General features: G+C 47.1%; 1 protein-coding gene and 1 long non-coding RNA gene across 6 annotated transcripts in view; one reads left to right on the top strand and one right to left on the bottom strand.

The window, feature by feature from the left end:
- OSBP2 (oxysterol binding protein 2) overlaps window positions 1–16,271 on the bottom strand; it is a gene marked incomplete at its 5' end in the record, with an annotated part of 153,585 nt that overhangs the window by 23,118 nt on the left and 114,196 nt on the right. For 4 of the 5 annotated variants that reach the window (XM_081892303.1, XM_081892305.1, XM_081892307.1 and 1 more), the window contains 2 exons: window positions 1,811–1,934; window positions 3,325–3,517. In XM_081892303.1, the coding sequence (XP_081748429.1) occupies window positions 1,811–1,934; window positions 3,325–3,517 (317 nt within the window). The remainder of the gene's footprint in view (window positions 1–1,810; window positions 1,935–3,324; window positions 3,518–16,271) is intronic. The other variant, XM_081892304.1, reaches the window with a different exon arrangement.
- On the top strand, window positions 107–14,290 carry LOC309359150. The gene is made up of 3 exons (XR_014163739.1): window positions 107–210; window positions 1,764–1,959; window positions 13,969–14,290. It is a non-coding gene; the product is annotated as an uncharacterized lncRNA (long non-coding RNA).

Below are 16,271 nucleotides of genomic sequence, written 5' to 3'. Positions count from 1 at the left end.
GATGAGTGAGGCGGCGCACAGAAGCCCGGAGCCGCGAGCGAGAGTTACCCATCCACAACGGAAGCCTCTGCTGCAGAACATGCCCTTGAGAGAGAGCGTCACAAATGGGCGGGTTCTGATATGCAAATGCACGGCTTCACGTTCCTACAAAGCCAGACTGCTAGCCAGCTTGTCCAAAGCCCCAAAGGCAAGATTTTCTGGACCAGGCAGGTGAGAAGAGTGAACTGGGCACAGGGACAGAAGAAGAGGCTGCTGGATCAGGCCAGTGGTCCACCTAGTCCAGCATCTTGTTCTCGTGGTGGCCAATCAGATGCCCCAATGGGAAACCCACAAGTAGGATTCAAACACAAGAGCCCTCTTCTCTCCCGAGGTTCCCAGCAACTGGTATTCAGAAACATTGATGCCTCTCTGACTGTGGAGGCAGAGCATAGCCATTCTGGTATCCCTCTCCTCCACGAATCTGCCCAATCCTCTTTTAAAGCATTCAAGTTGGTGGTCCTCATGTGGCAGTGAGTTCCACAGGTGTTTTTTTTTTAAAAAACTTTCTTTTATCTGCTCTTTCACTGAACAGGCTGAAGGCACTGAAGGAAAGGGGGTTTCTTTCCTCCACTTCAAGTTGAATGCAAGTGGCCCACTCATTAGGGGTGGCCTTCTAGGCATCTAACGAAAAGCCAAACTTGTCTGTTGAAAATGGGCAAGATCAAAAAGAGGCCTGCTATCCATTGCCAAGTGCTCCAAAGAGAGGAAATGGCCTCTTTCACACAACCTATTTGTTTTGCATTCATCCTGATCCGCCTGCACAAAGCTTGCGCAGAGGTTAGAATCATAGACTGTAGAGATGGGAGGGACCCCAAAAGTCATCTAGCATCCGTGACAGTTGGCCATTCAACTTCTGCTTAAAAATCTCCAAGGAAGGAGAGTCCACAACCTCCTGAGGGAGACCCTGTTCCACTGTCAAATAGCTCTTATTATCAGAAAGTTCTTCCTGATGTTTAGTCGGAATCTCCTTTCTTGAAGCTGCTGGTTCAAGTCCTACCCTCTGGAGCAGGAGAAGACAAGCTTGCTCCCTCTTCCACATGACAGCCCTTCAGAGATTTGAAGATGGTTGTCTCTTTTCCAGGCTAAACATACCCAGCTCCTTCAACCATTCCTCAGCAGTCTTGGTTTCCAGACCCTTGATCATCTTCGTAGATTACAGGTGAAATTCAGAAAATTAGAATATCGTGGAAAAGTTCATTTATTTCAGTAATTCAACTTAAAAGGTGAAACTAATATATGAGATAGACTCATGACATGCAAAGAGCAATATTGCTCTATTTGCAGTCCTTGTTTTGCCGATTTCATTTAATATTCTAATTTTCGGAGACTGTTAATTTGCGCTTTTCATCATCTGTATGCCATGATCATCACAATTATAACAAATAAAGGTTTGACATATCTAGCTTTGCATGTTATGAGTCTATCTCATATATTAGTTTCACCTTTTAGGTTGAATTACTGAAATAAATGAACTTTTCCACGATATTCTAATTTTCCGAGTTTCACCTGTATATCTACTCTCAAACATTTACTCTGATTTGTTTGTGGGCAGGTTATACAAGAACAGTCCTTCATCCTTATTTGCTTGGGGGCTGCTTATGCAACTTCCTGCTAATCACGCGTCCATTCCAACTCTTTTGAATACACTTCCCTGTCACTTCCCTAACAGCAGAAGGTCAGTTTCTTCCTTCTTCTTCTTTTAAGGTGGATTTTGTTAGGCTAAGGGTTTCCGACTGCCTGGAGGCTCCCAGGGAACAGGTGCCATACCTACCGGTGGTGCTTCGACGGATCCGCAGCTACTGTGATGAAAGCTTGTGCGTCCTCCATGGCATCAAAGTACTCCGTCTCCTCATCTTCATCACTGGCTTCCGCTTTCACGCTCTGTACGCTCCCTGCTGGCAGAGAGGCAATAATACCCAGGTGAGCAAATCCGCTGGCTTGGCTGGAGCTGATGGGAGTCAGAATCATGGAATTGTAGAGTTGGAAGCCCCCCCCCCCGAGGATCATCTAGTCCAACGCCCTGCAATGCAGGCCCCTTAGTCTCTGCCGCCAGCCCCCATCCGTCATGCCACCTTGCCAGGGAATATACAAAGCATTAAACAAAGCCACAGAGACATGCGAACTACCCAACCTAAGATGAACTTATAATGTCTGGTTTCCCAATGCTTAACTCTGTCTTTTAGGTAAGTTCATGAAGATACCAACAAAAGGTACGTTCGGTGTTATTCACAATGCCGAGAGATGCTAATGGAGTTGTAAGGTAAAGGTAAAGGGACCCCTGACCATTAGGTCCAGTTGTGGCCCGACTCTGGGGTTGCGGTGCTCATCTCGCTTTATTGGCCGAGGGAGCCGGCGTACAGCTTCCGGGTCATGTGGGCAGCATGACTAAGCAACTTCTGGCGAACCAGAGCAGCGCACGGAAACACTGTTTACCTTCCCGCTGGAGCGGTACCTATTTATCTACTTGCACTTTGACGTGCTTTCGAACTGCTAGGTTGGCAGGAGCAGGGACCGAGTAACGGGAGCTCACCCCGTCCCGGGGATTCGAACCACCGACCTTCTGATCAGCAACTCTTAGGCTCTGTGGTTTAACCCACAGCGCCACCCGCATCCCTTAGTGGAGTTGTAGATTGATGTTAATGAAGTTGTAGACAGGGTACTGGCGTTTTGCACCTGTTTCGCCCTGGCGGTCCAAGTAATGAAAAGGCTTCTGTTGGCCCCCAATGGGGCCCTTTTACTGGGGCTTGCAGGTAGCACACTCCCAAGATAGATTTCAGGGCTTCTCCAGTGGTCTAATCTCAAAGTCTTGATACGTATATTGATATCCAGTCTTTCTCTTTCTTGGCTTAAGCTTAAGAGACTGATTTGCTTAGCTGCAGCAGCTCTCCAGGGTTTCAGGGTCTCTCCCTGGAGATGCTGCTGGGAATTGAATCTGGGACCTTCTGCATGCAAAGCAGGTGCTCTGGCCCTTCCCCTTAAAAAGTGTTAAGTTCCTAGTCCCCATGGTTCTAAGGAAAGAGCCGGATGAAGCAGGAACATAGGAGGGCTGCCTGATGCCGAGTCAGACTATTGGTCCACGCAGCTCATTGCTGCCTATACTAACTTGCAGCCCTCCCTGGAGATTCTGGCTGGGAATCAAACCTGGGACCTTCTGCACGCAACACAGGTGCTCTAACATTGAGCTCCGGCCCTTCCCTGCGAATGGTCCTAGCCAGCTAAGGTGCAGGGCAAGAGCTGCTTGTCAAATATGGAAGCAGTCGTGGCAGCGGGCCTCCTCCTCCTCACCTTTGGACGCACGGATGCTGGTGTTTGTAGAGAGGGAGGGGGCCCCTCGGCAGGCTCTCTCCAAGTTGTTGTGCTGCTTGGCTAGCTGCTCAATGGTTTCCTCCAGGCGGGTCCGCTGCTCCCGCTCATACTGGAGTGCCCGCTGCCATTTGCGGCTGTGGGTCTCGGCTAAATCCAGGAAGTCGCGGCAGGCCTGCAAGCAGAGAGAAGGCAAGGGGTCAGCAGGGGAGAGCTGCAGCCGCCCAGGGATAGCTCAGTCGGTAGAGCACGAGACTCTTAATCTCAGGGTTATGGGTTTGAGCCCCACACTGGGTGAAAGATCCCTGCATTGATGGAAGTTGGACTAGATGGTCCTCATGGTCTCTTCTAACTATGATTCTAGGAGGGTCAGCACTCTATGGCCATCTGGAGGACCGTATTCTCCCATATGAACCTGCCCAGGCTCTAAAATCTTCGGGGAAAGGCCTTCGCTTGCTCCTGCCACCTCACAGGCATGCTTGGTGGGGATGCAGAACAGGGCCTTCTCGGTGGCTGCTCCCAGGCTTCCCAGAGAAGCCAGAGACCGGCTCCCTCCCTGTTGGCCTCCCAGAGAAAAGTGAAGGCTGTTTTATTCCGAGAATGCCTTTGGGAATTGACTAGGGTTTTTTTAAGGAAAGGGCTTTTAATAGTTGCTGGAGGGCAGCTGGAGCCTGACTTGGGAGAGGGGGGCAGTGATTTATGGGGACCTGTACCAGGAAGCAAGAGACAGAGGCAGAGGAAGCTTCAGAGCTGGAGGGTGGAGCACTGGAGGAAGAGGCAAGCCAGGCAAGTGAAGGGCTGGATGCTTCCCAACCCTCTCCTGTACCCGTCTCCCAGAACCAGGAGGGGAATGAAGAGGGAGGAGCACAGGCAGTTTCCATGCAAGCGTAGTCTCCGGCTGCACAGCCTGTCAGGGGCAGCTACATAAACTGGTGGAGGAGGATTGGTCCCCTGTTGCTGCAACTGCTCCATAGAGCGCAGACCTGGGACTAGGCCCCCCACCCTCTGCTTCTCTCCCTGCCCCCCGTCTTTCCTTCCTCCCCAGGACCTGAACAGTTCAGCCAGTGGCAGCCAGAGGTCCTTTTGCTGCATGCCCAACCTCTCTCTGACACCGGGGCTGCTCAGCCAATCACTGCCAGCGGCTCTGCGACCCCCAGGAAATGCCCCAGCGTATGTGGGAAGCCTGTCCAAAAACTTAAAATCTGCTCCCCAAAAGTGAACCTACACAGAAAGATACCGAGTTGCTTCCAAGCGCCTCTTGCTTTTGGCAAGTCTGAAGAGGAAGGGCTGTCACACCTGCCGGGCAGGCACTAAAAATGTTTGGGCATCACCAGGAGCCGAAATACACAGCTAGAACAATTAAGTGGTCCCTCGTGGGAGGTTAGAAGACCCCTAATGGGAATCCTAATGGGGTATTAATCCACTTAATGGGACATTAATCCACTGGACGTTTTATATGGGTATGTTCAGATTACACAAGAACCTAGAAAACAGAACTGGGTCTAAAATTCAACTTCCAGAGGATCTCAAGTCCTTTTCCTTTTCCTTTTCTAAGCCGGTTACTAACTCTTTAGGCTGTGAATATCCCTTTAAGTCTTATATGTGAATACAGGAAACACCCAATGAAAGCTGCAAAGCCAGAGATATGTTGCATGAATAAGATTTTCAGGAGTTGTGGAGGTTCTAGCAAAACTAGACTTGTGCATTGAAAAACCATGCAAAATAAAACAACCTATGCACATTTGATGTGTTTTCATAATTTATATAGGTAGCAGAAGTCAGGGGTTTTTCCATAGGATTTGGATTGCCAGGGCAGAGAATTGTCAAGGTTTCTAGCAGAGAGTATGTGGAACCTGGGGAGGTGGGTAGGGACAGCATGTTGAATAATGCTCCAGGAGAAAATGAAGGGACCAGTCCAGATGGGGACATACACACACATATGTACACACACACACAGAGGGAGAGAGAGTCCAAGGCTGTTGCTGCAAAAAATAGCTCTCTGATATTTGCATTCCACCACAGCACATGCTATTTAGTGCTCTGACTCCCCCCGCCCCACCCCACAATTTGCAGCCATGAACCCCTAAATGGAAACAGTCATGCAAACTGAGCTCATATCCCTGTTTAGTTCACATACTTTATTTAATATATACAGCTGCACAACTGGCGTGTGTGTGTTCAGACTGGGGTATTTGAGGCAGAGAGTGAGCCGCTCCACGGCCGGATTTAGGTTTGATGAGGCCTTAAGCTACTGAAGGTAATGGGGCTCTTTATATGTCCAGCTGCCCTTTGTCAACAACAAATTGTCACTGCTTTTTGCATTGAATATATGCTATATGGTAGTTTATGGACCTAATAGGTATCTAAAGCCATTTGCACGTGCAGTATATAGGCCCCCTATATACAGAAATGAGCAAACCAGTGATATTTTAGGGAGCAGGCTAGCAGGCGGGGCCCATTACTTACATCATAGGAGCCTACACAACACAAAACACTGTTGCTGTATGTAGATTTTATTTTATTTGTTTTTTATCTTGTATTTTGGAAATGTACATCCAGTTGTTTTTTTCCTTTAAATTTTTTGGTGGTGGGGCCCTAGGCTACAGCTTGTTTAGCTTACACGTAAATCTGGTACTGAGCCCCTCCCTGGACGTAAGCTCCGCTACACACACAGACAGACACACACATTGCAAATTCCTTCCCATCTTCCCTCCCCTCTGAAGCCAGGCAGAATGGCTAGCCCTCTTTTCCTATTCTTAGTCAAGCGGAGTCCAGACAAGACAGGCAATCCCCTGTGTAGCAATTAAAGGCACAATACGGCAAGATGCTCCTGACAGCTTAAAAGCCCTGCTTTTTTTGCAGGTGGAACAAGGACAGGTCAGACTCCTGGGGAAACACAGATGTGCAAAGCAGAGCTCTCTAACAAGCGTTTCTAGTTCCGAATGCTCAGTGTTGGAATTCACAACCCGGGCTGAATTTTGTAAGATGGGCTCCTAAACAACTATTAGCTTATTTCAAAATTTCTAACACACACACACACACACACACACACACACACACAGAGAGAGAGAGAGAGAGAGAAGCAAAGAAACACAACATAAAATGCAACCCATAGTTTCAAATTTAACCGCAGCAAACTGAAAAGCAGCACAGATAACAATGTGGCCTTAATATCTTTGAAAGACATTTCTGTTAAAAAAGGTCTCTCTCCCTTGAGAGCGATTGTGTGTGGCACCAAAAGGTGACTAAAGGCAGGCTATTTCGTATCTGCCTCCTATTCAGCAAGTCTTTATAGAATCTTCTACTATTTTAAATCAGTTTTTTTAATGATTCATGGTTAAATTCAGAACAAATAAGGGTTGATTTTGAAAGGTGGGGAATTGGGGAGCACAAAATCCCTTTTGAAACAATGCTGGGGAAGCTATAGGAGCAGTTAGTAAAGATAAAACTTAAAGACTCAATCAATCAATCAATCAATCAATCAATTAAAGAAATTGGCAGTTTTTGGGGGTCCTTGAGAGGCCATGGAAAACAAAGTTTTGGCATCACAGGGGGTGTGGACCCATGGAACTGTCAATAATTAAAACAAAAACCCTAATTAATGACAGCTTTTGGAGGCCCACAAAAACCCCTTTTGGGTGGTGGACATAGCAAGTTAACAATCCCTGGTATAGATGCTATTGTCAGTTTACATTTTTAGTGTAGAAAATGTTGATCTGATGTGTAGAGATCTTTCCTATTCTAATTAATTCAAGAGGCGTCTGGAAGCTTCTCTGTGTGAAAGAAACAAGCAGAAGGTTCATGATGTTTGGGTTATTCCTTCAGAGAAGCTGAGTACAGCTGGCTTAAACTGGTTCTGTTATCTCTTTCTGTCAAGGTCATACTGACTATGATAACAATACGGCCAGAAGGAGTCTGGGATTCACTCCCCCCCCTCTCTCTCCCTCTCCTTCTGGTGTGGTGTTCTGTACATAGTATGCTTAGTGTTAAGGTTTTAGTCTCATTGTAAGTTATTGTAAGTTTAAATTAAGTCTGCTGCAACTGGATTTCTTCTGGACAGTGCCAATCCCAAATGTATTGGATTTGTGACCATTATGCTCACTTGCCTTCAGTAGCAGTAAAGCTCTGCTGGGTGAAATACAATGTGAAAAGGATCTAGGAGTGAAAAGGATCTAGGAGTCTTGGTTGAGCCAACAGTGTGACGCAGCAGCTAAAAAGCCAATGCAATTCTGGGCTGCATCAATAGGAGTATCTAGATCAGTGTTTCCCAACCGTGTGCCTCCAGCTGTTTTTGGACTACAATTCCCATCATCCCTTGCCACTGGTCTTGCTAGTCAGGGATGATGGGAGTTGTAGTTCAAAAACAGCTGGAGGCACAAGGTTGGGAAACACTGATCTAGATCAAGGGAAGTAATAGTGCCACTGTATTCTGCTCTGGTCAGACCTCACCTGGAGTACTATGTCCAGTTCTGGGCACCACAGTTCAAGAAGGACACTGACAAACTGGAAAGTGCCCAGAGGAGGGCAACCAAAATGGTCAAAGGCCTGGAAACGATGCCTTATGAGGAACGGCTAAGGGAGCTGGGCATGTTTAGCCTGGAGAAGAGGAGGTTAAGGGGTGATATGATAGCCATGTTCAAATATATAAAAGGATGTCACATAGAGGAGGGAGAAAGGTTGTTTTCTGCTGCTCCAGAGAAGCGGACACGGAGCAATGGTTCCAAACTACAAGAAAGAAGATTCCACCTAAACATTAGGAAGAACTTCCTGACAGTAAGAGCTGTTCGACAGTGGAATTTGCTGCCAAGGAGTGTGGTGGAGTCTCCTTCTTTGGAGGTCTTTAAGCAGAGGCTTGACAACCATATGTCAGGAGTGCTCTGATGGTGTTTCCTGCTTGGCAGGGGGTTGGACTCGATGGCCCTTGTGGTCTCTTCCAACTCTATGATTCTATGATTCAATTGCCTGGTCTATTTTTTGGGAATCCTGCAACATCTTTAATTTTTTACTCTGCTAACTATATGTTTAAGTTCTGCTCTGGATCAATATTGAATAGAATTTCATGACAGCTATCACTCCATGGACCTGGTTTGGCCCACTGGCTGCCAGTTCCTAAACCTTAATCTAGAATGCCAAATATTCGGCTTTCCTATTGTCAAGCACCCCTCTCTGGATCAGCAACATGACCCAAACAGGCTGGAACAAACCATACAAACACAAACACACAAACACACACACACACACCCCACGCCAGTTGAAAGCTGTTCAGTTGGGCTTCGTTCTTGATGTCCTTCTGGAGATTACACAAGCCATCTTTAGTTTTCAAGGCTGGAGTAGGTGGTTGTTTTGTGGGGGAAAGAAACCTGGAGCAGGAGGCCAGGAACAAGGTCATAGAAGAGAGGGCAAAAGAGGGGAAGGAAGGGGGATAAAATAGGTTTTCATAATGCTCATAGCAAATTTTAAAAACCAGCTCTTTAAGCCAAACTACCACGCGGTGTATCATTTCTACATTGTTCCTCTCAACTGTTGCTACCTTGACAGCTGGAGAGCTTAAGGATCTTTCCAAGAGAGACCTCCGGGTCTTAGGGAAGGACAGCAACATGTTAGTGACCACACACACACCACCTGAGCTCCTTTATAAATCATGCCAATATTCCTTTCCACCAGCTCCTTACGCTTGCATCCTGAACCTCCGAATGTGGCTTAAAATGTGTGCATTGTGAGAAGCATCTCTAAAGCCAGCTTGTAATCATCTCCTTTGCTCTCTTAACACTCGATGGCACCGTAATGGCCATTTTACTGCAAGTGTCTTTCGAAGCTCTTAAAAGGGAGCTGTGTAATTACAGGTGATGTTCTCAAAACGCATTACATGAAAAATAATCCTTTCTTCGCTACTGGGGGACAGCAAGCAATTTCCATATTAAGGCTCTGGCAAGTGGTTTTTGGCAGGCAGACTGGTTCTGCGGGGGGGGGGGAATGAATCCTATTTACAGCATCAATTTATTGTTAACAAGATTACTGTCTCGTTATTTATTGGGGATGTGCAGGACCCAAGCACAACAGCGCTCTCCCCTCTTGCCGTTTCCAGCAACTGGCACTCAGAAGCGGTATTGCCTCTAAAACTGTCCAATGCAACCTTGCCCATTGGATATACAATCTACCGTATTTTTTGCTCTATAAGACTCACTTTTTCCCTACTAAAAAGTAAGGGGAAATGTGTGTGCGTCTTATGGAGCGAATGCAGGCTGCGCAGCTATCCCAGAAGCCAGAACAGCAAGAGGGATTGCTAATTTCACTGCGCAGCGATCCCTCTTGCTGTTCTGGCTTCTGAGATTCAGAATATATATATTTTTCTTGTTTTCCTCCTCCAAAAACTAGGTGCGTCTTGTGGTCTGGTGCGTCTTATAGAGTGAAAAATACGTAATTTAAACTTAAAATAAAAGCTTTGCATTTTTGTTTACAGATGCCAGCTTAAAACCATTGTTGTCTCAGCAAGACGGATGCTTGGAGATTTTGAAGCAGAGGTCAAATGGCCACCTGTCTTGGATGCTTTTATCTGAGATTCCTGCATTTCAGGGGGTTGGACTAGATGACCCTTGGAGATCCCTCTCAACTCTGCAGCTGTATGACATTCTTTCAGCTGTGGAATTTGCTCCCACGAGGTGTGGGGATGGTCACCAACGCAGATGGCTTTAAAAAGAGGATTGGACAAATTCATGGAGGAGAAGGCTATCCGCAGCTACTAGCCACAACACATATGCTCTGCCTTGCCAGACAGAGGCAGCAATCCTTCTGAATACCACTTTTGCTGGGTATCTTGAGTGGAGACAGCAGTGCTTATTTCACTCAGGTCCTGTTTCCAGGCTTCTATGGAAAGGTTTCTAGTTGGCCATTGTGAGAACAGGATGCTGGACTAGGTAGTACTTGGTTGTCGAACTTAATCCGTTCCGTGAGTCCGTTCGACTCCTGGAACCGTCCAAAAACCAAGGCACGGCTTCCGAATGGCTGCAGGAGTTTCCTGCACTCAACCGAAAGCCATGGAAGCCCTGTCAGAAGTTTGGTTTCCAAAAAACATCCGCAAACCGGAACACTCACTTCCGGGTTTGTGGTGTTCGGGGGCCTATTTGTTCAGAAGCCAAGCCGTTTGACAACCAAGTACCACTGTAATGTAAACTAAACTAAAAAAAAAAAAAAAAAAAAGCCCAAACTTTGCTGTGTTTCAAGCATTGATTTGTCTGCTATATTTCGCACTGGTTTTAAATTGGCACTTTGTATGCAACTGCAATACAGTGGTACCTCAGGTTAAGTACTTAATTCGTTCTGGAGGTCCGTTCTTAACCTAAAACTGTTCTTAACCTGAAGCACCACTTTAGCTAATGGGGCCTCCTGTTGCCGCCGCACTGCCAAAGCATGATTTCTGTTCTCATCCTGAAGCAAAGTTCTTAACCCAAGGTACTATTTCTGGGTTAGCGGAGTCTGTAACCTGAAGCATATGTAACCTGAAGCGTATGTAACCCGAGGTACCACTGTACAGGGAGTGTAGCAAGCAGGAGGCTAGGGAATGAAAGAGGAAGAGGAGGAGGAAGAACAGAGGGTTCATCCTTCAAGCCGGTCACAAGGGGGCAGAGGTTATAAAGGGCTCAGCTTGCTCTCACCTGGAGCTGTTCTTGGTCCTGCAACTCCTGACCTGACTTGCTGCCTTCTCCATGAGATCTGGCATCAAACCGCAACAAGGCAAGCACACACAAAATCCCTTCCTAGTGCTCACCACCAGACTGACTTCATATCACAAGCCTACTTTTGTTTTTTTTAAGAAGAAAATGAGATTTGAACCCAAAACCCCCTGATGCAAGTCCAACACTCTTTTCACCACACCAGCTGTGTGTATGTAACCCAAGGTACCACTGTATAGTCATATTATTAAGGGGGGGATAAATAAACAAAGGCCAACCAAACAAGGCCCAACACAAAAAGAGGGGTAGCTGAAATAAATGAGTCTTAAAGGCACTGGCACAGTATGAGGGGGCGAAGGGGTGGTGGCCCTGGGTGCAAAATTCTGAGAGGGCAGCAACAAGGGGCCCCTACAAGGCTGTGCGGCTGAGCTCCTGCTGCCTTCTGGAGCCATGGGGAGGCAGGCCTTCGGGGCTGGGCAGTGCCTCCTCCTCCTCATGGCTGGTAAAGGGGTGCCCACATGCCCCAACTCTGAGCTGACTGAGCCAGGAGGCAGCAGAGACAACAAGCCGAGAAGTTGCACGGCCACTGCCAGCAGAAGCAGAACCCGTAACCATGTGCCTCACAGGCTCCATGCATCCCCACCCCAGTCCAGCAGGGGAAGCAACATTTGCCCTGCCCTGGGCACTGGCAACTCATGCTACACCACTGCTTAAAGGCATTTCTCTAAACAAAGGATAAGAATGGTTGCTCCCTGGGTGATGGCCTCTGGCCGGTTACTATTTCTCAGCCTAAGCTACCTCAAAAGGATGTAGTGAGGATAAAATACAGGAGGGAGAACTGTGTGTGTGTCACCTTGAGCTCCTTAGGAGGGAAAATGGGATATAAATGTAATAGACAATAAAGAGAATAAGCAAAAGCTAGAGTGGCCTTTGCTGTATGTTTTGGACTACAAACATTTTATTTGTTTTTATAGCCAACCTTTTCCTCCAAGGAGCCCTCCCTCTCTGTGTAGTTTCCTCACAACAACCCTGTGAGGTAGATTAGGCTGAGAGTGAGTGATCGGACCAAAGTCACCCAGTCACCTTCATGGCTGCATGGGGATTTGAACCCTGGTCTCCCAGGTCCTAGTCCAACACCCTAACTGCTACAACACCCTAGCTCTCAATAACCATCAGCCCCTGCCAGTACAGAATTGAATGAATGAATTTATTATTTCTGTCACAGACCAGTTCCAGCCCACATACAATATCAAGGAAGTCATAAAACACGATAGGGATACATTTGTATAACAGGGACAATACAGATCAAGCAACAGTTAAAAATATATAAATTAAAACTTCGTCACTAAAATATAACCTAAAATTATCACTTAAGGCCTTAATCATTATGATATCACAACTTGGCCAGTACAGCATTGTTCTTGGAGCTGATGAAAGATGCAGTCCGTAATATCTTCTGGAGGGCAAGTCTGAGCTAGAGAATAAACATTTTGAAAGCAAGTAACGGGAGGCTAAATTGCGCGAGAAAAGGAAGACAGTTGACGGGTGCAGAGCAGTCAAAAGCAGACAGGTGCAATCGTGCAATCGTATTTGCCTGCAGAAGAACCATTAAGCCAGGAGGTGGAATCCTAAGCAGTGGCAAGAGGCAAGACTGGCGGGACACAGCCCCCTGGAGAGGTTTAATCTGTCTCACAGGTAGCTCCTGCATATTTCTCCAGGTAGCCAACCGCTGTCAGGCTGAGGCAGAGCAGCTTGGCTGATCTGGGCTGGCATTAATCGCCAACTCTTCGCAGAAGGAACCATGTCAGTGGAACAGCGCCCGAGAGTCGCTGGCCTTGCTTCAACGAGACTTTTCATCTAGCACACAACCATTTTGAGACTAACCGCCTTTGACGTTCGGTCCTCAGCTTCGTCATATGGATCAGTTTTGGGGGAGGGTAGGCGAAAGCAGCCAGCTTGCCTTTGCAAATCTCACACAGCGGCAGAGCGCAAGGGACCCTGCAGTGTGAAGACAGCCCCTTTGGCTGGGCAGCCTGAAACATACATATATACACACCCACACAACAGTGACAGGACATGCTCCACGGGACTGGGAGGGCGGAAGGCTGGGAGACCAACAGTAGGCGGAGCCAGTCAACAAGAGGCGGAGCCAACCAACTCTAGTTTTGTCCCCTGCCCTCTTGAGATGCAAAAGGACAACACTCAAATGGGGGGGGGAGGGGGCAGGTAAGACAGGCAGGTGGCAGAATGAGGCTGGTGCAGTGATTTAGCAGACAAAAACTTTTACTACACCTGCAGCCTCCCAGCTCCTTGCCTCTTTCCCCACCCTTTTTTAAATACTATAGCAGGCAGGGCCCTTCTGGTATTTATTACTGTTATTATTACTACTACTACTACTCTACTACTACTACTACTACTACTACTATTACTATTATTAGTTGTTTTATCTTGCTCAAAGCAACTCAGAGCGACTTAGAATAACAAAAATCTAGCCAACTTGCGTTGCATGAAGTAACCCATGGTACATTTTAGGTGTACGGTCGTACCTTGGTTCTCGAACAGAATCCGTTCCGGAAGTCTGTTCAACTTCCAAAAACGTTTGAAAACCAAGGTGCAGCTTCCAATTGGCTGCAGGAGCTTCCTGCACTCAATCGGAAGCCACGGAAGCTGAGTCACACATTCAAGTTCCAAAGAACGTTTGCAAACCAGAACACTCACTTCCGAGTTTGCGGAGTTCGGGAGCCAAAATGTACAAGGACCAAGGCATTCAAGAACCAAGGTACAATTGTATATTTCAGCGTACCAGGAGAGGCCTGCGCATACTCACAGGGGTCTTATTTGTAATGTAAAGTTTAGCAGAGTATAATATCCCAGAGTTCCTTCCCACCCAGTTCCCTCTCCCAGGTGGTCTCATTGCATTCAGATACCACAGTAGCATTTTTTGTTTGTTTTACAGATTGGTTATTGACCTCATCTTTTAACAGAAAGAGCAACAACATTCCTGCAAAGAGATGCTTTCTGCTGAAGTACGTTAGCACTCCTCTGGCTAAGGTTGGACACTCCTAAATTAGGATCGGAAATATCTATCCAGTTCGGTTCTTTGAGTTTCACATTTTCTCCCCAATCTTAAACACTGTTCTCTAAATGTTGTGGCAATTTGCAATGATAATAATAATAAAAACGTTCATGAAAACTTGGAAGCATTTTAGTGCAAATTTCTCCAAATACATTATTCATGCAGTTTTTACTAATGTACTTATTTCCAGCAGCAATTTTCTCAAATGCAACGTGTTTGTGTATGTTATTTTGACTGATACCTCAATTTTTATACACATATCTTCCTTGATGCATGCATTCTTACAAACAAGACTAGAGAATTGCATTGCAAAATTCAGATAAGTGCAAATTTCAACATACAGCTGTGTTTCGGTTTGCATATTGTTTGGGAAAGCTTGGCTTTGATCCGATTTGGCTTTCAACGTATACTGACTCAAATTCCCCCTCCTCCTCTCCTTTAATGGAGGATAAGGACTACTCCCTGCTCGGCATAGTTCTGAAAAGGGCACCCAAGATGCTGATCGCCGAAGAATTGATGCTTTTGAATTATGGTGCTGGAGGAGACTCTTGAGAGTCCCATGGACTGCAAGAAGATCAAACCTATCCATTCTGAAGGAAATCAGCCCTGAGTGCTCACTGGAAGGACAGATCCTGAAGCTGAGGCTCCAATACTTTGGCCACCTCATGAGAAGAGAAGACTCCCTGGAAAAGACCCTGATGTTGGAAAAGATGGAGGGCCCAAGGAGAAGGGGACAACAGAGGACAAGATGGTTGGACAGTGTTCTCGAAGCTACCAGCATGAGTTTGACCAGACTGCGGGAGGCAGTGGAAGACTGGAGTGCCTGGCGTGCTCTGGTCCATGGGGTCACGAAGAGTCGGACATGACTAAATGACTAAACAACAACAACAAGGACTACTCCCATGTCAATTTTCATAAGACTATTAATGGCTACTCCTAACTCACCTCGAATTTTGTATTTACATCCCACCGTTTTCTCCAAAGTGCTCAAGGTGGCGGAAAAGGTTCTCCCCATCCTCATTTAATCCCCGTGGCAACCTTGCGAGGAGGGTTAGGCTGAGAGGCAGTGACTGGCCCAAGGTCACCCAGTGAGCTTCATGGCCAAGTGGGGATTTGAATCTTGGTCACTCGGGTCCTAGTCTGACACTCTAAGCAATACCCCCACACTGACTCTCACCTTTCACAGAGGATAAGGCTACTCCTGACTCACCTTTCATAAGACTATCAATGGCTACCAGTCAACCCTCCAGGATCAGTTGCAGCCTGCCTCTGGATGCTGATCGCTGGGGAACAACAGCTGAAGAGGGGTGTCGGGAACGTGCCCTGCTAGCGGGCTTCTCGGAGGCATCTGATTGGCTGCTGTGGGAAACAGGATGCTAGAAGAGATGGGGCCTTTCTGACGGCCTCCCTTTGCTCCTTTTTCAAGGCAATACAATCTACCCCTCATCAGCCACTGATACAAGTCATTCATTCTTTAGCAGATAACTAATACTCTCTTTCTCTCAAAGCAATCTGAGAACACGTCCACGTGCCCTCTATTGTTATAGTTCAATGGCTGCAATTTCTCTTTCCATATTGCCTCCCGCACTCATTCACAAAGCCTGCCCAACGGTGACCCCGGGCAACTTTATCACTAGAATTCTAGGGTGTTCTGAATGACCGGAACAATTTCCAGAGGGGTAGCCATGTTAGTGGCGCTGCAGAATAACAAAGAGCTTTGTGCCAACTTTAAAGGGCTAGCTAATTTATTAAAGGGACACGGGTGGCGCTGTGGTATAAACCACAGAGCCTAGGGCCTGCCAATCAGAAGGTCAGCGGTTCAAATCCCCGCAACGGAGTGAGCTCCCGTTGCTCAGTCCCTGCTCCTGCCCACCTAGCAGTTCGAAAGCATGTCAAAGTGCAAGTAGATAAATAGGTACCGCTCTGGCGGGAAGGTAAACACTGTTTCTGTGCGCTGCTCTGGTTCTCCAGAAGTGGCTTAGTCATGCTGGCCACATGACCCGGAAGCTGTACGCCGAAACCCCAGAGTCGTCCGTTACTGGACCTAAAGGTCAGGGATCCCTTTACCCCTTTACCTTTAATTTATTGAAGGATAAAGCCAGCCTTCCCCAACATCGGTGCCTTCCAGATGTTTTGGACCACAGTTCCCATCAGTCCTGGCCAGCACAGCTGGTTTTGGACTA

This window comes from Podarcis melisellensis (genome assembly GCF_964234715.1).
Source record: "Podarcis melisellensis genome assembly, chromosome: 16".
NCBI classification, from domain to species: domain Eukaryota; kingdom Metazoa; phylum Chordata; class Lepidosauria; order Squamata; family Lacertidae; genus Podarcis; species Podarcis melisellensis.
Note: the sequence above shows the minus strand (reverse complement) of the source record. Positions and strands in the feature narration are given on the sequence as shown.